This window comes from Chionomys nivalis, chromosome 3 (genome assembly GCF_950005125.1).
Source record: "Chionomys nivalis chromosome 3, mChiNiv1.1, whole genome shotgun sequence".
NCBI lineage: Eukaryota > Metazoa > Chordata > Mammalia > Rodentia > Cricetidae > Chionomys > Chionomys nivalis.
In genome coordinates this window covers 98,882,118-98,907,973 of record NC_080088.1, presented here as the reverse complement: position 1 = coordinate 98,907,973, position 25,856 = coordinate 98,882,118, and the positions used below count along the sequence as shown (strand labels likewise).

The 25,856-nt window shown below is 40.2% G+C and overlaps 1 protein-coding gene across 2 annotated transcripts in view; it reads left to right on the top strand.

Annotated features, from left to right (window-relative positions):
- The window catches only part of Baz1b (bromodomain adjacent to zinc finger domain 1B), a 69,785-nt gene that overhangs the window by 10,955 nt on the left and 32,974 nt on the right, over positions 1-25,856 (top strand). Inside the window, exons 3-7 of one of the 2 annotated variants that reach the window (XM_057763854.1) lie at positions 2,838-2,982; positions 9,252-9,453; positions 12,634-12,755; positions 15,406-15,603; positions 23,121-24,819. In XM_057763854.1, coding sequence (XP_057619837.1) covers positions 2,838-2,982; positions 9,252-9,453; positions 12,634-12,755; positions 15,406-15,603; positions 23,121-24,819 — 2,366 coding nt within the window. Of the gene's footprint in view, positions 1-2,837; positions 2,983-9,251; positions 9,454-12,633; positions 12,756-15,405; positions 15,604-18,329; positions 18,454-23,120; positions 24,820-25,856 lie in introns of those variants that run through there. The other variant, XM_057763855.1, reaches the window with a different exon arrangement.

Here is a 25,856-nt window from a genome sequence, read left to right as displayed (position 1 = left end):
ATAATACTAACCCCTAAGGCAGTGTTTGTATTTAAATGTTTGGGGCATGAATGAAATACATTGTATTAGTGTCTGGGTGTTCTTACTTATTAGCATTTTGCTGGTATTTATATGTGTGCTAGACCTTTGGGCTTTTTTACCTTGTAAGTACTTTGGAAATATAATTCTAAGTAAAGGGCTGTTATGATCTAGAAGTAATATCAAGGCATCAAAATACCAAACTAAATAAACCTGTATTGGCCAGAAATTCTGCAAAATACACTTGGGAAATGTTTTATGTGATTTGGTAACTAAGAATGTAAGAAGTGATGGGATATTTCAAGAGAGAAGGGTGCTGGCGAGATGCTCAGTGCACCTGGGTTCAGTTCCCAGCACCCACATGATGGCTCACAACCATCCATAACTCCAGTTCCAGGGATCTGATGCCCTCTTCTGACCTCCTTGGGCATCTGCTATGCATGTTATACACACACACACACACACACACACACACACACACACACACACATACATGTATGCAGAACATAGCTTGTAAAAGAAAATCCAAAAATAAGAAAATCCAAAAATAATTTTTTATAAAGACAGTGAGGTTTTTAGTCAAAGTAAAAATCTTTTTCTGGTTATGGGAATATTCTGAGGAATGATTCAATGGTGTGTGTGTCCCCCCAACATGCTCATGGTCCCTAGTTTGATCTCTAGCATTGTTAAGAAAAAGTAGTATCCAATTTATTTTAAAAGATACATGATCTAAGCTGGGTGGCGGTGGTGCATGCCTTTAATCCCAGCATTCGAGAGGCAGAGGCAAGCAGATTTCTGTGAGTTCGAGGCCAGCCTGGTCTACAAGAGCTAGTTCCAGGACAGGCTCCAAAGCTACAGAGAAACCCTGCCTCTGTAGCTCAAACCAAAAAAAAAAAAAAAAAAAAAATGATCTAGATTAAAAGAATCTGAACACTACCATTCAGCCTCTCTTTCCTCAGAAAATGAAGTTTTAAAACTTGATTGACTGGAGAGAATTAATGGAAAGAGATTGACTTTGTAGGGTTCAGGAAAAACCTCATGGAGTTAAAGAAGTCTGAAGACATCTTGGGAGGATGATGGTTAAGCTGGGGATGGAGGTTGAAGGCTCATGGGTAGACTACAAGGTAATTGACTGCCTTAAAGCTTGATGAGAGCACTGTACAGATAGATTCCTGTCTTGTAAAGTGCATTAAGAGACTTGAGGTCCAGTAATTGGAGGTGTATGGGTAGCTATGGATAGCAGAGTCAAACAAGGTAATATAAAATCTAACACGAGGCTGAAGGTGCAGCTAGCTCTTTAGGTTCAGTCTCTAGTACTTCAATAAAACACACTTAACACTGGCATTTCTGTGATTGTTCACATAGTTGATCCACTCCTCCCCATTGCTTCAAATAAGTATAAAATGATATGGTTGAAATTGTATGTCTAACACTCGATTAGTTTGGTTTTTATTTTCTCTTAAAAGAATCCAACTGTGAATATCTTTGCATATATAGCAGTTTCGGTCAGTGTTATCCAGTTGCTTTTTTTCTTTCTTCAAGGTTAACCTTATTTTCTGGGTATAGGTGTTTAGCTTGCATGTATGTCTGTATACTATATGAGTGCAGTACCCTTAGCTAGAATCCTCTAGCTTTCAGTTTATTTAGTTTCAGATATTTATGAACTGTAATGGTGCTGGGAATTGATCCTGGGTCCTCTGGAAGAGCAAGAGAGTTCTTAACCACTGAGCCATCTCTTCATCCCTCCAGTTGCCTTTCAAAAGGAATAGGCTGTTATAAGGGTCTGAGGACCACTTTGTAGTGTTCACTGCCATCCTGGCCTTGGTGTGGCAGTTATAGTTACTGTCTGCTAGATAAATCAGTAAAAGTGGTAGCTCATTGTTTGACTTTGGATTAAAGTCAGGAATTGACTGTGCAGTCTTTCCTAAAGCTTTTTTTTTTTTAAGCGGGGTTGGGGGGTTCGAGACAGGATTTCTTTTTGTAACAGTCCTAGATGTCTTGGAACTTGCTTTTGTAGACCAGGCTGGTATTGAACTCACAGAGATTCACCTGCCTCTACCTCCCAAGTGCTAGGATTAAAGGAGTGCATCATTATGGCCGGCTTCTTTCATGAAGCTTTTATCTGTAAAGTAAAAATGCTAGATATCTTATGGGATATTATGAGAAATGAATGAACGCATTTGAAACATACATAATCAAGGAATGGAATAAATTTTCACTTGAAAAGAAATACACTACAAAAGCAAAATGATGGGGCCCAGTGTGATGGTGAATGCCTTTAATTCTTACACTCCAGGAGGCAGAGGCAGACAGATCTCTGAGTTCAGTGCCGACTGCACAGGTTTTCCTTTGTTTTTTAATTTTTTTAGATTTGTTTATTTTATGCATATGAGTATTTTTGCCTGCATGCATGTATGTGTACCACATGCTTGCTTGGCCCATAAGGAGGTCAGAAGAAGCATCAGATTTCCTAAAACTGGAGTTACAGTTTTCAGTTGTTACTTGTGTGCTGCAGACAGAACTTTGGTCCTTTAAATGTTCTTCCCTGCTAAACCCTCTCTCCAGCCTTGTGGTGTGGCTTTTAATCTTCATTATTTTCCAAGGCTTTGTATGTATTTGCTAAAGAAATGTTTGTTTTGCGGGTAGGATGTGAAACACATTATGTGAAATTCTTGAGTAATAAAAATTTTTCTTAAAAAGAAGTATTTGTTTTGCTGTTACCCTAAAATGCTCTAAAATGTCTCTTTTAAAAAAAAAGTTTGAATTGAATTGCTGGGTAAAGTTTTTGTGTTTTCTTGCTAACCCTGACATCTCTGTAGTTTGAAGGAGGAGTTCCCTAGCTGGTACGAGAAACTTGTTCTGGAAATGGTTCACCACAACACAGCGTCCTTAGAGAAGTTAGTGGATTCTGCCTGGCTGGAGATCATGACCAAATATGCCGTGGGAGAGGAGTGTGACTTTGAGGTAAGTACTGCATTCTTACTTTTTTTAATTTAGTTTTCTTTTCTTTTCTTTCCTTTTTTTTTTTTTTTTTTTGAGACAGGGTTTTTCTGTGTAACAGTTCTTGACTATCCTGGAACTCACTTTGTAGACCAGGCTGGCCTCAAACTCACAGAGATCTGTCTGCATTTCCTCCTGAGTACTGGAATTAAAAGTATGTGCCATTACCACCCAGCTGGGAAACTTTTTAAAAGAATGTTATTGCCGGGCGGTGGTGGTGCACGCCTTTAATCCCAGCACTCGGGAGGCCGAGGTAGGCCGATCTCTGGGAGTTCGAGGCCAGCCTGGTCTACAAGAGCTAGTTCCGGCGAGACAGGCACCAAAGCTACAGAGAAACCCTGTCTCGAAAAACCCAAAAAAAAAAATTTATTTATTTGACATCTCTGGCTGTCCTAGAGCTTGCTTTGTAGACTAGGGCTGGCCTCAAACTCTAAAAGAACTTTATTTTACTAAGTTTTTGTTATTGTTTTGACTTAGAATGTTACTATGCAGCCTAGGCTGCCCTCTGAGTTGTGGGCATCTTCTTACCTCAGCCTCCCCAGTATTGGTATTATAGATGAAGTGTGTGCACATATGCTTTCTTATTGTCTTTTCTTTCCCTTTTAAGCAGTGTGACATATTATTTTAACATAATTTTTCATTATATTTATTTATTTATATATTGATGTTTATACATGTATGGGTACTCCTGTACTACAGTACATGTGTGGAGGTCAGAGAATAGCCTGTTGGAGTTGGTTTTCAACTTGTAATACTCAGGTTGTCAGGTTTGTTGGCATGTGCCCTTATCATTGAACCATCTTGTCAGCATGAACAAAGATTTATTAAGAAAAGGTGAGAAAGAAATTCAGTTGAGTGGAAGTGGCTCCGAAGGGAGAAATATCCAGGAAATGCTTTTCTAAGTAGGAAAAGAAAAATTTCCAGAAACAAAAATAAAGCAACCCCTTACTTTGCATGCTATTGCCTAAATGTTGCCTTAAATAGCTTCCTGTCTTCGCAAACTAAGAATGTGATTGGTTGGCTTTTTGTTTTGTTCTTGTTTTTCAAGACAGGGTTTCTCTGTAGCTTTGGAGCCTGTCCTGGAACTCAGTCTATAGATCAGGTTGGCCTTGAACTCACAGAGATCCATCTGTCTCTGCTTCTGGGATTAAAGGTGTGCGCCATCACCACCCAGCTGTTGGTTTTTGTTGTTGTTGTTTTTTATTTAAGTGGCAGGCTGTCAGCTCAGTGGCATAATGTGCTGTAATAGCCAGTAGGTGATGAGGTCAACATTCAGTTCATATATGTCTGTCTGATACCTTACTCTGCTTGTGCTTAATTTCATTAATGTATTTAATGAATTTACTCTTGTTCAGTATATTTTATTTATTACATTTGTTTTTGTTTTTTCAAAACAGGGTAGCTTTGGAGCCTGTCCTGGAACTTGCTCTGTAGATCAGGCTGGCCTCAAACTCACAGAGATCTGCCTGCCTCTGCCTTCTGAGTGCTGGCATGTACCAGTGCCACCTGGCTACATTTTTATTTTTAATGTCTGAGATTATCACTAGTTTTGTTTATTGGTTGGTTTGGTTTTTTTTTTTTTTTTTTTTTTTCGAGACAGGGTTTCTCTGTGGCTTTTGAGCCTGTCCTGGAACTAGCTCTGTAGACCAGGCTGGTCTCGAACTCACAGAGATCCGCCTGCCTCTGCCTCCTGAGTGCTGGGATTAAAGGTGTGTGCCACCATCGCCTGGCAGTTGGTTTGGTTTTGAGACAGTTTTCACTCTATATGCTAGGCAAGCCGTAAAGTTTAAGCGATTCTCTTGTCTCAGTCTCTTTGTAGTTGTTGTTTTTGAGCTGGGGTCTCTCTACATAGCCCTTCCAGTTCTGGAATTGACTGTGTAGACCAGACGGCTTCCAACTCAGAGATCTGCCTGCCTCTACCAAATTCTATGATTGCATGCTATATAAACCTGGCTTACTAGTGAGTCTTAATCACATTCCTGGTACCAGTCATATTTTGACAAAAAACAGATGGTAGACTTGAATGGTGTAATTGAATTGGGTTTAGTAAAGGGACTTTTGAAATAGGAGAGCAGTTTGATCTAGCACAAACAACACTTCATAAGAAGTCCTGGTTGCTAAAAGCAGTAGGTAGATTGTCATTTCTAAACAAACCTCACAGAAACAAAGGAAGGCAGTGGGTCTAAAAAGTAGAAATGAATTGGGTGGTGGTGGTGACACATGCTTTTAATCCCAGTACTGAGGATCAGAGGTAAGCAGATCCCTTGAGTTCAAGGCCAGCGTGGTCTACAGAGTGATTTCCGGTACAGTTAGGCTACACAGGGAAACCCTGCCTCAAAACAAGCAAACAAAAGTAAGAAAGAGTAGTTACAGTTGTTAAGCATAATTTAGTGATCTGATCTAGCTAACTTGCTTAGAATTTGTCCAGGGGAATATACCAGAGATAAACCCACCTCTCTTCTCCCATGTCTGTTTACCTCTGCTTTTTGTGGCTGACATCAAAATCTAGTTGACATGGAAACCCAAAACAGCCCTTGCCAGGTTGAAAAGAAAGAGATGACATAAAAGCAGCAAAAGAAAGAAAAACAAAAAAACAACTAAAGTAACAAAAAGAAAAGCATTGGATATATCTGCAAGATGGAAAAAGATGGGGGGGATTATAGCTGCTGGCTATATATCTGCCATCGAGGGTCTGTGGAATATTTGCCTTACATGAGCAAGGGCCTAGACTCCATCCCCAGCACTGAAAATAAAACACTCAAAGTAAGAGAATAAAACAAAACAAAGATGGAACAAGAAATACTTGATGCAAAGGATGCTTAAACTCATTTGTACTTCAGAAATCAAATCAAAGCCATAGTCAAGATTATTTTATACATATGAGATTAGTAAATCTGAACCATTGCCGAAGTTTGCTAAGAAAATGAAACTGTTTTTGCATTGCTTTTTGCTCATGCTTTTTTCTCCCTTGTTGCTATATTGTGTCTGGCACTCAGAATCTTGCACATGCTAAGCAGGTGCTTTTCCTCTGAGCCATATTGCCAGCCTTCATTCATCACCACTGTTTGTGAACACTACAGCTCTTTTGGTGAAAGATTTGGAATTGCCAATTCAATTGAATATGCGTATACTTTGATTGAGCTTTCACTCTTGAACATTCATCCTCATAATACTTCCCCAGGACACTTGTGTAAGAATGAACACTCTTAGGGGGTGGAGAGATGGCTCAGCAGTAAGGAGGACTGACCGTTCTTCCAGAGGATCCAGGTTCAACTCCCAGTTTACATGGCAGCTCTCAACTGTCTGTAACTCCAGATTCCGGGAACCTGTAACTTGAATTGGCAAGACACTAATACACTTTAAAAAAATTTTTTTTAGTATTGGTCATAATAGTCCAAAGAGAAAATAACCTTAGGATCCATCAGCAGTTAAATAAATATTTTTTTAGGGCCTAGAATACTCAATAGCAGAAAGAAATCACAGAAGAATACAGTCTTGATTCCATATACAGAAGTCAAAATAAAAAAAAATGAAATGGTTGTCAGTCTCTGTGAGGGAGAGAATGGGTTACTTTAATACCTGTTAAAATGGCGCTTTTATTTGCATGAGGGGCACATACACTATTCTCCAATTTCTTGGCTTTTTTTTTTTTTTTTTTTTTGAGACAGGGTGCGGTTTAGTTCAAATTGGCCTCAAACTTGTTGTGTAGTCAAAGTTGGCTTTCAAATCTTGATCTTCCCACCTCTGTCTCCCAAGTGCTAGTAATTATACGTAGGTGCTGCTGTGCCTGTTCTCTTGTGTGTGATTAAAAAATAGTGTATCTGGTAGATGTAGGTGCCGTAATGTTGTATTAATTCCACAATTGCTTAGCCCAAGTACTTGGTTTATTGTATGTGTTTTGGTTAATTACCTGTGTGGATATGCGTATGTGTCCATGTATGTCAGAGGTATATCTGATTCTCCTTGGGCTGGAGTCAAAGGAGGTTGTGAACAATTCAATGTGGATACTTTGAACCACTCCCAGGTCCCCTGCATTCTTTAATAACTGAGTGTGCGCTCGCTCGCCTTCCTTCCCTCTCCCTTGTGTTCATGTATTTTTGAGGTAGGATTTTTATTTTGCCCAGGCTGTTCTAGAAATCCATAGAACTCAGCTTACCTTTTCTTGTGTCAGCCCTCCTGCAACTTCCTCTAGAGTTCTGGGATTATAGTCATGTGCCACTATTCCCAGCTAATTTAGTTTCTGTGGTAAGACAATTAATGCAGTAGACTAATATCCAAAAATAGACCCAGACAACTGATTTGTAACAGGCACTGAAGGGTGTGTAAGTGGAAAAAAGAGTCCTTTAACAGATAGGTTCTGTAACGATTGGATATTGATTTGTGCAGTTTATTTTTGAAAAATGAAAGCTCTCATCTGGGTATGGTTGTGCACACTTGTAATCCTAGTACTTGAGAGAAAAAGGACAGGAGAGTTACCACAAGGATTAGACAAGTCTGCTCTACATGAGGTCCAGGTTGTACAGATCTACAGTGAGACCCTCTCAGAAAATAAACCAAAAACATACAAGTTCTTGAACTGTACTTGGCATACATTTTAGGTTAGCACAATTTCTCTTAGTACATAAGTACATGAATTATGTAATAAAATATTGTCATTTATTTTACTTTATGTGTATGAATGTTTTGCCTGCATGAATATATGTATACCAAATGTGTACCTGTTGGATTCCCCTAGAACTGGGGTTACAGATAGTTGTGAGCCACCATATGCGTGATAGGAATCAAACCCCTGACCTCTGTCAAGAGCAAGTGTTCTTAATTGCTCAGTCATCTTATCAACCCCCTATTTTAAAATTTTCTTTTGTTGTTGAAACAGGGTCTTGCTGTGTAGCCCAGACTGACCTTGAACTCACTATATAGGAGATGCTGGAGAGGTCCTGATCTTCTTGCATCAACCTTCTGGGGATTATAGATTATGACTTGGTACTTTTGTACCAGATCATTTTGTTTGTTTGTTTGTTTAGTTAAGTGGTTCTCAACCTGTCGGTCACAGCCAGATATCATACATATCAGATATTTACATTACGATTCATAGTGGTAGCAAAATTATTATAAAGTAGCAATGAAATAATTTTATGATTGGGGGTCACCACAACATGAGGTGTCTGCAGCATTTGGAAGGTAAAGAACCATTGGTTTAGTTGATTTTTGAAACTGTCTTTGAAGTCCATGCTGGCCTGGAGTTCACTATGTATTGCAGATTGGCTTTGAACTCAAAGTAATTCTTCTCCTTACAAGTGCTGGAGTTACAGACATGATACTGTGTCAGGTTCATTTTATTTGTTAAGAAATAAAAATGGAAATCTGAGAAACGAAGTTTACTATACCTAGATACTCGAGAGTGTTTGTGAATTTTGTTTGCTAGGCATCCTAAGTCACTGTTTATTGCTGTGAAGAGATACCGTGATTAAAGGATCTTTTTGGTTTTTTGAGTCAGGGTTTTACTGTGTAGCTCTGGCTGTCCTGGAACTCTGTAGATCAGGCTTCCTTGAACTCACAGAGATCTGCCTCCTGAGTGCTGGAATTAAAAGTGTATGCACCACCACCCAACCTAAAGTAACTCTTATAAAAAGAAAACATTTAACTGAGAGGGCTTGCTTACAGTTTCAGAGGCTTAGTTTATTGTCTTCACGGCAGGGAGCATGGAAGCACATATAGCATGGAACAGTAGCAGAGAGTTGCGTTCTGATACACAGGCAGAGAGATAGACAAACAGGCATACCGGGACTATCTTGGAGTTTTGAAACTTTAAAGCCCACCCCCAGTGACACATTTCTACTCAGAAGGCCCTAATCCTTTCAGATAGTGCCATTCTCTGGTGACTAAACATTCAAATATATGAGCCTGTGGGGGCCATTCTTTTTTTTTTTTTTTTTTTTTTTTTTTTTTTTTTGGTTTTTCGAGACAGGGTTTCTCTGTGGTTTTGGAGCCTGTCCTGGAACTAGCTCTTGTAGACCAGGCTGGTCTCGAACTCACAGAGATCCGCCTGCCTCTGCCTCCTGAGTGCTGGGATTAAAGGTGTGCGCCACCACCACCCGGCTCTATGGGGGCCATTCTTTACTCAAATCGCCATATTAGGCATGTATACTACTAGGTCATGTTTTCTATTTCTTTAGATTTCTAAGTCTATTTATTTATTAAGTATCTCTTAATTTTCTCTATCATTTGTATAGGTTGGAAAGGAGAAAATGCTGAAGGTCAAGATTGTGAAGATTCATCCTTTGGAGAAAGTTGATGAAGAGGCTGCTGAGAAGAAATCTGATGGGTCTTGTGATTCTCCATCAAGTGACAAAGAGAATTCCAGTCAAATGGCTCAGGACCACCAGAAGAAAGAGACAGTAGTCAAAGAGGATGAAGGCAGGAGAGAGAGTATTAGTATGTATGATGCTGGCCTTGCTCCTGAGTTGATCTAACATTCTTTAGCAACCACATGCATAATTTGTTTTTATATAGGCATGATTGTATTCGTTGTGATTCAAAAAGCCACTAAAATATCCATGTGACTTAGGACTTAAAGCTCCCTAAATAATTAAGACTATTCCTAACCAAGATGGTAAAGAAAATTGCATTTCTTTTACTCTTCTTTTTTTCTTTTGAGTCAGAGTCTGTAGTCTAGGCTGGCCTCAAATTTGGAGAGGTTCTCTTGTCTCTGTCTCCTAAATTCTAGGATTACAAGTGTGCACCAACATACACCCAGGACTCTTTCCTGTGCTTTAGTTATTGTTGTTTTTTGTTTGTTTTCTGGAGACAAGGTCTTACAATATAGCCTTGGCTGGCTTGGAACTTACTAGGTAGACCAGGCTGGTATGGAACACACATTCACAGAGATAATCCTGCCTCTGACTCCCTAGTGCTGGAATAAAAGATGTGTGCCATCATGCCTTTCCCTCTTTCCTCTTAAAGCTGAGAACATGTACATGTGTATAGAGAAAAGGCAGTGATCTAGGTACCGACAAAGCACATTCTAATCCCTCCTGTTCTTTTTTCTTTTTCTTTTTTTTTTTTTAAATATTTATTTATTATATATACAATATTCTGTCTGCAGGCCACAAGAGGTCACCAGACCTCATTATAGATGGTTGTGAGCCACCATGTGGTTGCTGGGATTTGAACTCAGGACCTTCGGAAGAATAGGCAATGCTCTTAACCACTGAGCCATCTCTCCAGCCCCATCCCTCCTGTTCTTTACAGTGCAAGTTAGTGTGATGTCTTTCAGATACTCCATTTTTCTGTTTGTCTCTTTGTATCTGACTGTCTTAGGTAGAAACCACTAGAATTCTGAAACACTGCAATAACCAAAAATAATTTGTTCAGACCTGGAGACTAAAATAATTAACAGTTAGAATAACTAAAACCATTGCTCATTAGAAAATGTGCTCTGACAGTGCTACCACATCCTAAACACTTATCATTTATTTAATTTTGACTGTTTAGATAAGGAAATTAACTGCAGTAGTTATGATGGCACAGTATTTGTTAGATATGATCTGTATCTGTTGATCAAATAATTTCACTTCACTAGTTTAGTTGCCACTTTGTCTGCCATCCATTGTATTGTGTCCACATGTTTCGGACCCATACTGATTATTTTAGAAGGCCTTATAGTAGTCTGAATGAAACTTCTGAGACTAGTTGTAACTGGCCTTTCAGTGTTGTCATTTCATCTATTTCTTTCTGTTCTGTTGTGACCGCATATGCCTACCATTTCCAGTTTCTCTTCTGAAGTTTTATTATAAGCTTATTCTTTTTGTATTATATATATATGTGTGTGTGTGTGTGTGAGTCTGTATAAGTGTATATACTATATGTGTGTAGGTGCACAGAGGCCAAGAGAAAGACCCTCTCGATCAGAGTTGCAGGTGGTAGTGAGTCATCCATTGTGGGTTCTGGGAGCCGAACCTGGGTTCTAGAGGAGAACACCAAGTGCTCTTAGCTGTTGAGCCATCTCATCAGCCCTCAAAATGAGGGAATTCTGATTACCTGAGGTTGAAAATTGTTTTTGTGAGGTGGGAGGAAAGGGTTAATATATGGGCAGGAACATAATGTGTTAACAATGTGTTCATATTTTGGCTTGATGTTTTATTCTTTGTTTTTTTTAACACTGGGTCTCTTGTGACCAAGACTAGCCTTGAATTTCTGATCTTCCTGTTTGTACCTCCCAGTAGTTGGGATTATATATATATATAGGTATGCACCACCATGTTCAATGATACACTTAGGTCCTGTTTATCCCAAGATTCTTGAGAATATTTATTGTCTTCTCTTCCTGCTGACCAGTGGCTGATTCCTTTGTACTGTTATGATTTAACTTCTGTTTTTTTACATTTTTTTACTTCTTTGCTTTGGGACAACTCCTGACCTGTCTGCCTCTACCTGGAGAAGTAGGCTTGTGCCGCTCTACCTGGCACCTTTCCTTCACCAGCTCCTTTGACAGCTAGGACTGTAATTTGCTCTGTGATCCATACTTGCCTTACTCTTGAGTTTTGGGGCTACAGGTGTATGAAATGTTTGCCACCAAGCCTGTATTAATTTCTGCCTTTTAATGACTTATGATACAGTTTCTAATCAGGTTGCAGATGACCTCTTATTTGCCAGGTACAGAGATTGTTTTTTTTAAAGACTTGTTTTACTTTTTGAATTTTAAAAAAATTTATGTGTGTGAGTGTTTTGCCTGCATGTATGTCTGTGCACCACTTGCATGCCTGATGTCCTTGAAGGCCAGACATTTTCAGATTCTGTGGAATTGGAGTTTTGGAGTTACAGATGGTTGTGAGCTGCCTTTTGGGTGCTGGGAATCAAACCCAGGTTCTCTGTAAAAATAGCCAGTTTGGTTGTTGGGTTTTTTTTTGTTTTTTGTTTTACTTTATTTTCTGTTAATGGTTATTTCACCTGCATGTATATCTGTTCACCTCATGCATGCAGTGTCCACAAAGGAACTGGAATCACATATGCTTGTGAGTCATCATGTGAGTGCTGGGAACCAGATCTCTGTCCTGAAAGAGCAACCTCTGAGCCATCTCTCCAGCCCCAGTTGTTTAATTTTTTTTGTTGTTGTTAGATTTAACAATGGCAGTTATCCTGATATATTTAACCTTGTTTTATTTACTTATTTCATATGTATAGGTATTTTGCCTACATATATATCTCTATCATGGATGCCTGGTGCCCACGGAGGCCAGAAAAAGGCATTGGATTCTCTCTCTGGAGTTACAGACAGTTGTGAACCACCATGTGGGTGCTGGGAATCTGGTCCAAGCCATCATTTTAGCCCATAAGTCATACTCTTTTTTAGGTGTTTAATGCTTACCTTCCAGAGTATTTCTTTTCTGTACTCTCACAGTATTCGTGTTTGTCAGACTGTATTGTGGCATTGTAGTTATTTACCTAACTGACCTGCATAGAGTAGCTCCTTAATTTACAGGTATTACATCCATCTTTGGGTCACATCACCCAGTAACTGGTGTAAGTGAGGAATTGAGTAAAGTTATTAGTTGTGAGTGAATAAGTTAAATTAAAGTAATTTATTATTTGCTACTTTTCTGTTGATTTGACTAGATGACAGAGCACGTAGGTCTCCACGAAAACTTCCTACTTCGTTAAAAAAAGGAGAAAGGAAATGGGCTCCTCCAAAATTTCTGCCTCACAAATACGATGTGAAGCTACAAAATGAAGATAAGGTTGGTTAAACCTCTTACATTAATAGATTTTAAGAAAATATTATACGGGTGGTTTTCTTGGAGAAAATGTGCTAAGGAAAAATGAAAGAAATGTCATCATTACAAAAATTTGGAGTGTTTTTCTGACTTTTTTCTTTAGAAGGTAGTATGCCTTTTCTTCATAGGAAATAATGGATTGAAGAATAACTTTGCGTTTGAGAATCTCAATTTGAAAACGAACCGTTCGTCGGGCGGTGGTGGCACATGCCTTTAATCCCAGCACTTAGGAGGCAGAGGCAGGCGGATCTCTGTGAGTTTGAGACCAGCCTGGTCTACAAGAGTTAGTTCCAGGACAGGCTCCAAAACCACAGAGAAACCCTGTCTCGAAAAACCAAAAAAAAAAAAAAAAAACGAAAACGAACCATTGCTCTTAGTCATGTCATGGCTAAGAGATTTTCTTTTGCTGATTTCAAAGTAAAAGAGTTAATTATAAAGTAAATGAAGTTACAAGACAACTCCTGTAGTTAGTGCTTTTATAAGGGATCCTATAAGACTTCAAGCTAATAAGCTGTTATAGTCAGTATCCTTAAAATAATTTAGTACAACTTTTTACTTTTTTTTTTTTTTTTTTTTTTTTTAAATAACAACTCTTTCTTACTCAGGTCCTGGGTATTGAACTCAGGGCCTTGCTATGGTAGGCAAATATTCTTTACTGAGTTACATCCCCAGTCTTTTTTCTTGAGATATAATATGTGTTTGACTTTTACATTTTTAATTTTTCTTGTGGTACTAAGGTTCAATCCTAGCTCTTCCTGGAGTTAGACAAGTGCTATCACTGAGCTATTTCCAGTCCTGCTTTTTTATATTCTTTAATATGTTGAGAGTCAGGGTGTATTTACAAACAAGAGTTTATTTCTTAGCTTTTATCCTGGTAATTGTGAGATGGAAGCAGGAGGATCAGGAGTTGAAGGTCATTGCACAGTGAGTTTGAGGGCAGCCTGGGCTCTGTGAGACCTTGTGTCAAAAAACCAAAGTTTTAAGTTGTAAATAGAATATATCTTTTCATTGATTATATCTTAGATTTAAGAAATACTGGTATAGTCTTTCTGGTGTTTCTACATATACATGAATAAATTTTAAGTTTAGTTGGAAAGAGGACTAGGATGTTGAAAATAATTGTGTTTGTTTTCATAGATAATCTTTTTATACAAAAAATCTGCCCGGCCCTGTGTGGTTTAACCCTGGGAAAGATCTTCTATGGCAAGAACTGCCAGCCAGTTCTTTTGCTTTTTGCATTGAGACAGGGTCTTGCTGTATAATGTGGCTGCCTTAAACCTGACTGTGTAATCCAAGTTGGTCTCAAACTTGTAACTATCATCCTGCCTCTGTATCCTGAGTGCTGGGATTACAGGAGTTTGGCATCATGTTTTTTGTTTTTGTTTTTTTGCAGGTGTGTGTGGGGGGGACTTTTTTGTATTGTTCTGTTGCTCTCCCCATTGCTTAGAATTTTGACAACTCTTACTATTTTATAGTTGGTGATCTGAACACATAGCTGGATAGGTAGATTTCTTACCTCTCATTTAGTGATTAGCTAGTAAAAACATGCTGGGGAATCTCATCTACTTCCATTTATTTTCCTAATGATGGTACAAATTGTTCACAAGTCATAATAAGCTCTGATTATGGGAAGGGAGAGTGTGAACAAAAAATAAATGACCTATCATCCCTCACTTGGAGATGATCATTGTGAATATGAATTTGGTTATCAGTAGTTAGGACTCAAGTGGCTTTCAAAGGTAGAAAAATAATATAAATGTATTTTGTGTATCTTGTCCCTTTCATTTACTTAAAATAAGCATCTGTGGTTTCATTAAATTTTCTTAAACTATAAAGTGAAATGGTAGCATATAAAATAGTCACCGGAGCAGCTTATGAAACATGGAGACTCCTCAGCTCTCCTGCTGGTACTGCCTCTGACTCAAGTTTTCGGTTTGGTGAGGCCCAAACAACTGCTTTTGTTTTTTTTTTTTTTTCTTTTGTGTGTGTGTGTGTGTTTTTGTTTTGTGGCTTGTTTGTTTGTTGTTTGGTTTTTGAGACAGGGTTTCTCTGTGTATCCCTGGCTGTCCTGGAACTCACTGCACATCAGACGGTGCAAATTCAGATATCCACCTGCCTCTGCCTCCTGAGTGCTGGGATTAAAGGTGTGTGTTACTTCCACCACCCAGTTTTCTTCTGTAATTTTGAGAGAAGATCTGGCTATATGTTTCCTAGGCTAGCCACTGTCTTCCTCCCTCACCCTCTCAGTATTCCCAGTACTGAGGTTATCTGCATGTACCAGCATGAACCCTTGAAGGACGGATCTTTAGGTAATCCTCATCCTCTTTTCCTACTAAAAGACTTTCCATTTTTTTCCTAGGATGAAGCCATAGCTAGAGAAGTTGATGGTGTGGAGTTTGAAAGTGTACTCATTTTAATTGACATTTTTATTGGAATGTTTAAGGAATTGTTTAAGTTGAAATTCTATCTCAAAATTTTGCCGTTTCTAATTTATAGGTGCGCTTACACCACCCCCCCACCCCCCAGCGCGCTCCCATGAAAGGCTGTATATTTGTTTTCATTGCCTACCTGCTTCTGGTCCCAGTGCTGAGTTCTTTGTTACCTTTTTACCTAGATCATCAGCAATGTGCCAGCAGACAGCTTGATTCGAACAGAGAGGCCACCAAATAAGGAGATTCTTCGGTACTTTATTCGGCATAATGCCTTACGTGCTGGTACTGGTGAAAATGCCCCTTGGGTGGTAGAAGATGAATTGGTGAAGAAATATTCCCTGCCTAGCAAATTCAGTGACTTTTTACTTGACCCTTACAAGGTAAGGTCCCTGTTAATGTTGGACACTTAAGTAGAGCATTGCTAGATGAGCTTCTTTTTTCTAGTAACTCGCAGTAGAATTAGATTTATGACAGATTTTGAACTCTTCAAGACAAAGTTTCTTTGACTATCCTGGAACTAGTTTGGTAGACCAGGCTGGCCTTGAACTCTCAGAGATTCACCTACGTCTGCTTCCTGAATGTTGGAATTAAAATCTTGTGGCACACTGTCCAGATAGAATTTGAACTTGTTTGTTTGTTTGTTTGTTTGTTTGAGACAGGGTTTCTCTGTAGCTTTGGAGCCTGTCCTGGAACTCTCTTTGTAGACCAGGCTGGCCTTTAACTCACAGAGATCTGCCTGCTTCTGCCTCCTGAGTACTGGGATTAAAGGTGTGCGCCACCAATGCCCGACTCAGATTTTGGACTCTTTAACAGTTGATAATTCATTCAGGAGCTGAAGCAGAGACCATGGAGGGAATGATACTTATTGGCTTGTTCCCTGTGGCTCCCTTGGCCTGCTTTCTTATATAACTCACAGCCATCTGCCCAGCCATGGGGTGGCACCACCCACAGGAAGTTGGGCATCTCCGCATCAATCATCAATCAAGAAAATGCTTTATAGTCTTGCCTCTGTGCAGCTGTTGGAAGCATTTTCTCAATTGAGGTTCCTCTTTCCAGATAATTCTAGCTTAGTTAACAAAATACTAACCAAGATGTTAATATTTTATAAAGGAAAACTGAGCCAAGTGTAGTGATATACGCCTTTAATCCTAGCACTTGGGATGCAGAGGCAGACAGCACACAGATCTCTGTGTTCAAGGACAACCATTGCTAGAACCAAATAAAAGTGGGTGATGAGCCAAGACTTTGGCCTAGTCCCTATTTATTTATTTATTTATTTATTTATTTATTTATTTATGTCTCCATTCCTCTTACCTCTGTGTGTGAAGTTATGGGCCAGACTTTGGCCTAGCCCCCCCTTTATCTATCTATCTATCTATCTATCTATCTATCTATCTATCTATCTATCTATCTATCTTGGTCTCCATTCCTCTTACCTCTGTGTGTGAAGTTATGGGCTCAGTATCAAGCACTACATTAAAACAAAATCTAAAAAACCTTCCCAACTAACTAACTTAATAAAACCATATAGAGAATGAGGTAAGTTCTATATGAATATTACCCTCAAATTCCTACTTTGTTGTATTGAGTGAATGAAAAGAGTAGGAAAGGTTGAAGTTGTCTGTCGGTGGTAGAATACTTGTCTATTGTGAGAGGATATGGTTCCATCCCATTTTCAGTGAGTTTAAAAAAAGAGAGAGAGACTGGAGCTGTGTTCGTGTGGTAGCACCTGACTTTAATCCCAGCACTCAAGAAGTAAGTGAATCTCTGTGAGTTCAACTGTATAGTCTATCTACGGAGTAAGTTCCAGGACATGCATGTCTACATAGAGAGACCCTGCCTCAAAACAAACAGATATAAAAAGCCCAATGTTGAAGCCCGTGTGGGTCCAACACAGATAATTATCTTCCCTATCTGGACTGGTACGCAGTCGTGAGGAATAATCAGACACAACTTACACGGTCGTCAAGGAAGGGCAAGATCTCTCCCGTTTATTCTCCAAACAGTTTATATATCATCCCATAAATTGAGCAGGAAAACACCTTATGCTGTATCCTAGGTAACCCTGGTGAATGGCCTTTAGTCACGTCTGCATCTACCTGTATGTTAGCTGTCATGTAGGCCATGAATTGGCATCTCTATAAGACTTCCTCCAAATTACCAAGAAATAAGCACCAAACATCCTGACCAGTTTCAGCCAACACCTCTTTTCAGGAGATCTACATTTCTAACAAAAGAAGAAAGGAGCAGTACATCCTTGCTATTGTTAGGCAGAGACAGCTTGTCTGCAGAGCTAGGTGATCAGCTCAGACCAGGCCTATGGCTTTTATGCATGGCTGCTACACCATACAGAAATAGGGACCTACAGTCCAAGCTACTGAAATAAGAATTAGGTATGTGAGTCCGGTGTCATGGCTGAGTGGTTAAGAGGGCACTTGCTTCTCATTTAGAGGACCCAACTTTAACATACCACGTCAGGCAACTCAGAACTAGCTGAGACTTCACTTCCACTCAGCTCACCTGCACTCGTATATATAATCACATAAACATGCACACTACTGAGATGCCAGGTACTCATTGACAATGTTTTCTAAACTGAGTGGTGTTGGCGCACGCCTTTAATCTCAGAACTCAGGAGGAAGAGGTAGGCAGATCTCTGTGAATTCGAGACCAGCTAGTTCCAGGACAGGCTCCAAAGCTACAGAGAAACACTGTCTCAGAAAAAAAGGAGAGAGAGATTGACAATGTTTTCTAATTCGTCTGACTACTTAGATATACTGCTTTTATTTTATTTATTAAATTCAGTTTCAGATTGAATTGCCGCAGATTATTTCCGTTATTATAGATCACGAAATGTTTTCTTTGACGTACTGTCCTAGTGGTACTGTTCTTTGGTGGGAACAAAGTAAAATACTATATACTGTTTTTCTTTTGGCCTCTCATGTTGCTGTCATAATTATTTAGCCATGAGAAAGCGCCTTCACCAAAAAATTTTGCTGTTTTTATTCTGGTTTTTCCACACCCCCTCCCCCATTAGTCGTATTGAATTGTGCTGAGTGGAAGATAGGGAGACCCTTAGCACATAAGTGGTTTTATACTTTTTCAGATCCCCCTGAGTCCAGCCATGCCGGCTCCCATTTGGCTGTGACTGCCAGCATGCTCCATGCTGAGATGATCCAGCTACTGAAGGACTGCTCATGCCGGGAGCCGGCCTGTTGGGAGGGGGTTGGGTGAGTTCATTTCTTCATTTTTTAGAAAAGACATTTTTTTTTAATGTGGTACTACTTGATGAAAATAGTGGCTGGAACTCGTCTCACTTAACTAGCTGTCTGAATTTTTCTTCTTAACAGTGTATACCTAAACAGAAGTGAAAGAAGATTGCTTTAAATTTGAATTATTTAAAAATAAAAATAGAGTCATTAAATTGGACATTCTAGTTCTAATGATACCTATTAAAAGTACCTATTTAAATTAATAAAGTAAATCTTTGTGGCTTGATTAGTCTCTTCTCTTCTCTTTTCCTTTTTTTTTTTTTTTTTTTGGTTTTTGAGACAGGGTTTCTTTGTGCAATAGTCCTGGCTGTCCTATAACTTGCTTTGTAGACGAGACTGGCCTCAAACTCAGAGATTCGTTTGCTTCTGCCTCCCGAATGCTGGGATTAAAGGAGTGCACCACCACTGCCTGGCTAGTCTCTTTTTCTTTATAAGACTTTAGGCATATTCCTGAGCGTCAGCTGGAGTGTTGTTATGTTTATCCTGTTGTGCAGTTGTTTGGGCTGCTTGAGGACGAGCCTGAAAGCATCTACTTGTTTTCACTTACTGCTGGGTTTTGCAAGACAGTCTCAGAAATACTCTGCTCTTTGAAGTACTCATAATATTCTTGTCTGTGAATCGAATGTAATCTTGAATAAGATCCATTTTTGCTTATTTCTCTTTAACATTTTTATATTTAGTTTTGGGAAACTACAACCAGGAAACTCTACATTGGGGGAAGGTATCCCAGGAGTCATGATTAGAATTCAAGTTCTTTAAGATGATAAAACGTCTGTCCTGAGGCTATTGGAAAGTAAAACATTCAGTTTTAGTTGGGCATTAAAGCAGCCAGCTAAAAGACTAATACACAGTTAATAGTGCTTTTTTTTTTTTTTATTCCATTTTTAGATAGCATCTCATTATGTAGCTGGTGCTGCCTCGGCCTTCTGAGGGGCTGATTGATAGGCATGTGCCAGTGGGCCCTGTAATTCTGAAAAGTCAGCTTGGGCTTTAAAGTTGGGGGGAGGGTTAGTCAATAGCCAGAAGAGTTTGAGTGGCCTAGCCTCTCAATTCAGACTGTTTTGCTTTTTGTTTTGTTGTGGTTCTATCGGTTTCTCCTTTGATTCTGTCCTTAATGTTTAATTTTTTTCTTTTTTCAAGACAGAGTTTTGTGTAGTCCAGGTTATCCTCTTTGAACTGTCCCTCCTCCTTCCCTCCTGAATGCCAGGATAACAGCCATGCTCCACTATGCCTGGCTAAATCTCAGTTGACATTGTTGGACATCTTAGTAATCAGTTTAACCCTTGATAGCTCCCTTACCGCTATCAAGAGCATCATATTTTTACCTCTTGGTTCTTAGGTTCCTATTACCTTAGCTAATTCCCCTGTACCCATCTTAGGAGCTCTCAAGCTCATGGTTTGTAGTCTGCATCTGTTCCCTAGCCTGTGTGCAATCTACTCCCTCAATTTTCTCCAGTTAGCCCTGGCCATTTAAGAATGGGAAGTCTCGCTGGGGAGTGATGGCACACGCCTTTAATCCCAGCACTCGGGAGGTAGAGGCAGGCGGATGGATCTTTGTGAGTTCCAGGACAGCCAGAGCTGTTACACAAGAGAATCCCTGTCTTGACAAACAAGTGAAAACAACAATGAATGGGAAATCTCTCAGGTTGTGCTCAAGTGTAGCTGCTTCCTAGAATGAAAGTTCTCATTTGTCGTTTTCCTATTAGCTAAAATGAGCTGCTGTTTGTATCTTAACAGTCAACTTCATTATTTTGACTTGTTTTGGGTTTTTTGTTTTGAAACATGATTTCATATAGCCCAGGCTGACCTTGAACTCCTAACCCTCCTGCCCCTGTTTGTGCTGAAATTACAGGATTGTACATTTCACACCTTACTTATAATTACATTTTTTAGAATATTATGATCGGTTACAAATTTCTAATACATATTTAAATAGAAACTCATGGTGTGACCATTGGGCCAGGTTCTAAACTCTTAAGTCTGTTTGGTTTGTGTTTTAAACTCACACTATAGCCGGGCGGTGGTGGCGCACGCCTTTAATCCCAGCACTCGGGAGGCAGAGGCAGGCGGATCTCTGTAAGTTCGAGACCAGCCTGGTCTACAAGAGCTAGTTCCAGGACAGGCTCCAAAACCACAGAGAAACCTTGTCTCGAAAAACCAAAAGAAAAAAAAAAAAAAAAAAAAAAAAAAACTCACACTATAGCATAGTCTGACTGAATATGAGGAAATCCTCCCAATTTCCCAACTGTTAGAATTCCAGGTGTGTGGTGTGGTTCCTCTACCCGTCCTACCTTTTTGCTTCATTTCTGTTGTAGTTTCTCATACTGTAGTCCTAGCTGACCTCAGACTCATACATGACAGTCTTTCAACCTTGGCCTCTGGCGTGCTTGGATTATAGGTGTAAGCCACCATGCCAGACTCCTCTTACCTAATTCTGTGTGAGGGAAATGAGGCATGCACTCCTGAGGAGCCAGAAGAGGCGAGTGTAGTAGTGGGAAGGGTGGACTTGAAGGGCATGTACTGTGAGTGTGGGGCCAGCTCGGGTCTCTTGGTGTGCCGGCAATGGATTTGTTTTTGTTCTAACCATGTTTACAATGAACGTGTACAGCCATGGGCAGAGCAAACTGGGGTTTTCCAAGTAAATACAGAATATGAAGAAAATTGTAGGTTTATGTGAGCTGGATTGTAATGACTGCCTAAAATTAAATTGAGGTGAAGAGTGGAAGCCAGTCATGGTGGTCCATTCTCTTGAGTCCCATCTACTGCTCAGGCTTGCTTAGGATCATGGCTTGAGTCCAGAGACCTGCGGCCATCCTGGGCACTATAATGAGATCTTATCCTTTTTATTTATTTGTGGAGTTGTTTTTTTCAGACAGGGTCTCACTCTGTAGCCCTAGCTGTCCTGAAACTTGTGAATCCTTATGCCTCTCTCCTGAGTGCTGGGATCATAGGCGTGAGCCACCATGCCTGGCACTGACACCACATCTCTTTAAACCAACAGGTTAGGATGTTGAAAATGTGATAAAATGAGTGCATTTATGGTCTTGTGATATTGCAAGATTATAGACTAGGGTGCCAGAGAGAATGAATCAAGGACATTCGAACATGATAAACAGTTAGGACTGGCAATAGAGCTCAGTAGGTAAAGATACTTGTGGCCAAGGCCAACCATCTTAATCCAATTCCTGTGACCCACGTGGTGGGAAGAAAGAACCAGCTCCTTTGCATTTTCACCTGACCTCTCCACACCCACCTTGGCATGTGCATGCCACCCTCGAAACACAGGATGAAAATGAAATGTAATCAAATTTTTTTAAAAGAACTGTATATAAAAGAAATGAGAAGTTGTAGAACTTGTAGATGTAGTCATAGAAGTGAGTTTTCTCATGGGAGAAGGCAAGAAAGAGTTTATAAAACCAGGAAACAAGGTCAGGAGAGTTCTTTATCTGAACAGTGTTATCTATTGTTCGGCATTCTTATGTTTTCACAGTAACATATGCCTCTGGGTTGAGACAAATGATTTAGGTAGTATATTCTACTTAAAGCACAAACTATTGAAGCTGAAACATATAATCAAAGGATGAAGATTTAACTGTTTCAAGAACAGGACTACTCCCTCCAACACCCCATTTTCAGGGATGGAATACAGGCTCTTACATGTTAAGCAAGTGAGCCACACTGAGCCACACCCCAGACCCTCACTGGGGGATTCTAGGCAGGGGCTCTACCATTGAATCATGTCCCCAGGTTGAGAGTAATATTTTGTTTTTTAGTTCTCTAATATATTACATCTGACTGCAGTTTCCCCTTCTCTCTTCTCCCAGAGTAGCACTTCTTAAAGTCTTGAGATGCTGCTGTTTTTGGGGTCATTTATTTTCTGATCTGAGGTTCATGGATAGAGTTTGGAGATTGTATGCATAGTTGTTTTATTTTTTTATTTATTTATATTTTTTTTGGTTTTTCGAGACAGTGTTTCTCTGTAGCTTTGGAGCCTGTCCTGGAACTAGCTCTTGTAGACCAGGCTGGCTTCGAACTCACAGAGATCCACCTGCTTCTGCCTCCCGAGTGCTGGGATTAAAAGCGTGTGCCACCACTGCCCAGCGTTTTTGTGTATTGTTACAGCTGGAGAAAGTATTCATAGATTTTATTAAAATCTTTGAGAACCACTAATGCATATGTAAACAAAGAGCTAGTTGTGTAAAGCATCTGATGTCAAAGGATGATGGGCTTTTGTTGCAAAGCTGAAGGTGGATCCCAATTCCTCACACAAACTAGGAAAGCATCCTATCACTGAACTGTACAGCTTCACAGTGTACATTTTGAGTGATGGGGAACATTGAGACAGAATCTGATGTGAGTTAGGCTGACCTCATACTTGGTATGTAACAGACAGACCTCAAACTTCTGATTCTCTTGCTTCCACTGCCTACATTTGGGATTATGGATATGACTCCATGACATCAGCAGAGTATAGTTTTGTTTTGAAACATGGTGTCACTGTGGTGTAGCCCTGCATGTGGAGCTTCTTCCGTGTGTGTTGGGGAAGAGCACCACTACAGTGCTTAGATGTTGCTTGCTGCACTTAGATTTTTAACAGTAATTTTGCTCCTGTTCTTAAATTTTAGTACATGACTCTCAATCCCTCTACCAAGAGGAGGAATAATGGATCTCCAGACAGGAAACCCTCAAAGAAACCTAAAAGAGACAATTCTTCTCTAAGTTCCCCACTAAACCCTAAGCTATGGTGCCATGTGCACTTGGAGAAGTCGTTAAATGGCCCACCACTGAAAGTGAAGAACTCAAAGAATTCCAAGTCTCCAGAGGAGCATTTGGAAGAGGTGATGAAAATTATGTCCCCCAACAAACTACACAGCTTTCACATTCCTAAGAAAGGCCCATCCACCAAGAAGCCAGGGAAGCACAGCGACAAACCTTTGAAGGCCAGGGGCAGAAGCAAAGGCATCTTGAATGGACAGAAGTCCACAGGCAGTTCCAAATCACCCAGCAAGTGTGTGAAGACTCCCAAGACCAAAATGAAACAGATGACTTTGTTGGATATGGCCAAAGGGACCCAGAAGATGACTCGAGCCCCCCGGAGTTCTGGGGGTGTGCCAAGGTCTTCGGGTAAACCTCATAAACACCTGCCTCCTGCTGCCCTGCATCTGATTGCCTATTACAAAGAAAATAAAGACAAAGAGGACAAGAAGAGTGCCCTGTCCTGCGTTATCTCCAAAACAGCACGTATCCTCTCCAATGAAGATAGAGCCCGTCTTCCAGAAGAGCTACGGACTCTTGTGCAGAAACGCTACGAGCTCCTGGAACATAAAAAGAGGTGGGCCTCTATGTCTGAAGAGCAACGAAAGGAATATTTGAAAAAGAAACGGCAGGAGCTAAAAGAGAGGTTGCGGGAAAAAGCCAAGGAACGGAGAGAGAAAGAAATGCTGGAGAAGTTAGAAAAGCAGAAACGATATGAGGACCAGGAGTTAGGTGGCAGAAACCTCCCAACATTCAGGCTGGTAGATACTCCTGAAGGGCTGCCCAACACTCTTTTTGGGGATGTAGCCCTGGTGGTGGAGTTCCTGAGCTGTTACTCTGGGTTGCTCTTGCCTGATGCTCAGTACCCCATCACTGCTGTGTCCCTAATGGAAGCCTTGAGTGCAGATAAAGGTGGTTTTTTGTACTTGAACAGAGTGTTGGTCATTCTGCTGCAGACCTTACTTCAGGATGAAATTGCTGAAGACTATGGAGAACTGGGAATGAAGCTGTCAGAAATTCCCCTCACTTTGCACTCTGTCTCAGAGCTGGTTCGGCTCTGCTTGCGCAAGTGTGATGTCCAGGAGGACAGTGAGGGCTCAGAAACAGATGACAATAAAGATTCCTCACCATTTGAGGACAGTGAGGTGCAAGATGAGTTCCTCGAGAAGCTCGAGACCTCAGAATTCTTTGAGCTGACATCAGAAGAGAAGCTACGGATATTGACAGCTCTCTGCCACCGGATCCTTATGACATACTCTGTCCAAGACCACATGGAGACAAGACAGCAGATGTCTGCAGAGTTGTGGAAGGAGCGTCTCGCTGTGCTGAAGGAGGAGAATGATAAGAAGAGAGCAGAGAAACAAAGGAGGAAAGAGATGGAAGCCAGAAATAAAGAAAATGGCAAAGAGGAGAATGGGCTAGGCAAAATGGACAGGAAAAAAGAAATTGTGAAGATTGAGCATCAAGTCGAAATGGAAGCAGATGACATGATCAGTGCTGTCAAAAGCAGAAGGCTGCTTAGCATGCAAGCTAAGAGGAAGCGGGAAATCCAGGAGAGAGAAACAAAAGGTAAAATTTGTACTGAGAGGTTTAGAAAAGCCCTTTTGTGGGTAGGAGAACAGAAAGTACTAGAATAATGGTAGGGTATCTGTCACAACTATTAACTTATTCTGTGTATAGTAACCTAGCATTCCATAAGATATTCTTGTTTTCTCATAATTTGGAGACAAACTCTTATTACCTTAGGCTTTCCTGAAACTTATTCTCTGGCTTAAGTTGGCCTTACATCCATCCTCCTGTCTCAACATCCAGAACGTTAGAATTATAGGCATGAGCCTCTGTGCTTAGCTGAGTGTCTTTGCACAGTTGCATATAATTGCGTGTGTGTGTGTGTGTATGTGTGTGTGCACGCATGTGCTTGTGCACACTGGGAAAATAGCTCAGAAGTTAAGAGCACTGACTATTTTTCCATAGAACCTGCGTTCAATTTCCAGCACCCACATGGAGGCTCACAACTAATTCCAGAGGATCCAATACCCCCTCCACAGTCATGCAAGTGGTACATAGACATACATGCAGCCAAAACACTCACAATAGTCATCAAATAAATAAATAATTGGGGGGGTGTCTAGAGATGGTAATAAACCATGTAATAATAACCATACATAAATAATATTTTGTGGTAGGTTGACCTTGAACTCAAGGAAATCCCTCTGCCCTGGCATTGCATATGTGCACAAGAGCATTTTTTTGAAAGTTCATCTGTGTTGTAGCATGTAACACAGTACATTACTTAGAAGAAGCCAGGGCATAAAAGACAATCCCAGAAGGAACCTTGAAAGTCATACCTTGTTCTTAGCCCCTAACAACTACTGATCTCTAGATTTATGTATTCTTTGCATTTCATTTAAATATGGGCCTGTGAAAGAACTCAGTGCCAGTTGCTGCCATGATTAGCAACCTGAGCTTGCAAAATTCTGAGACCGACATGGCAGAAGGAGAGAACTGACTCCCACAGGTTGTCCTCTGACCTTCACACAACACAGGATAAATTTATTTATTTATTTGGTAGGGTTTCCCTGTGTAACCCTTGCTGTCCTAGACCT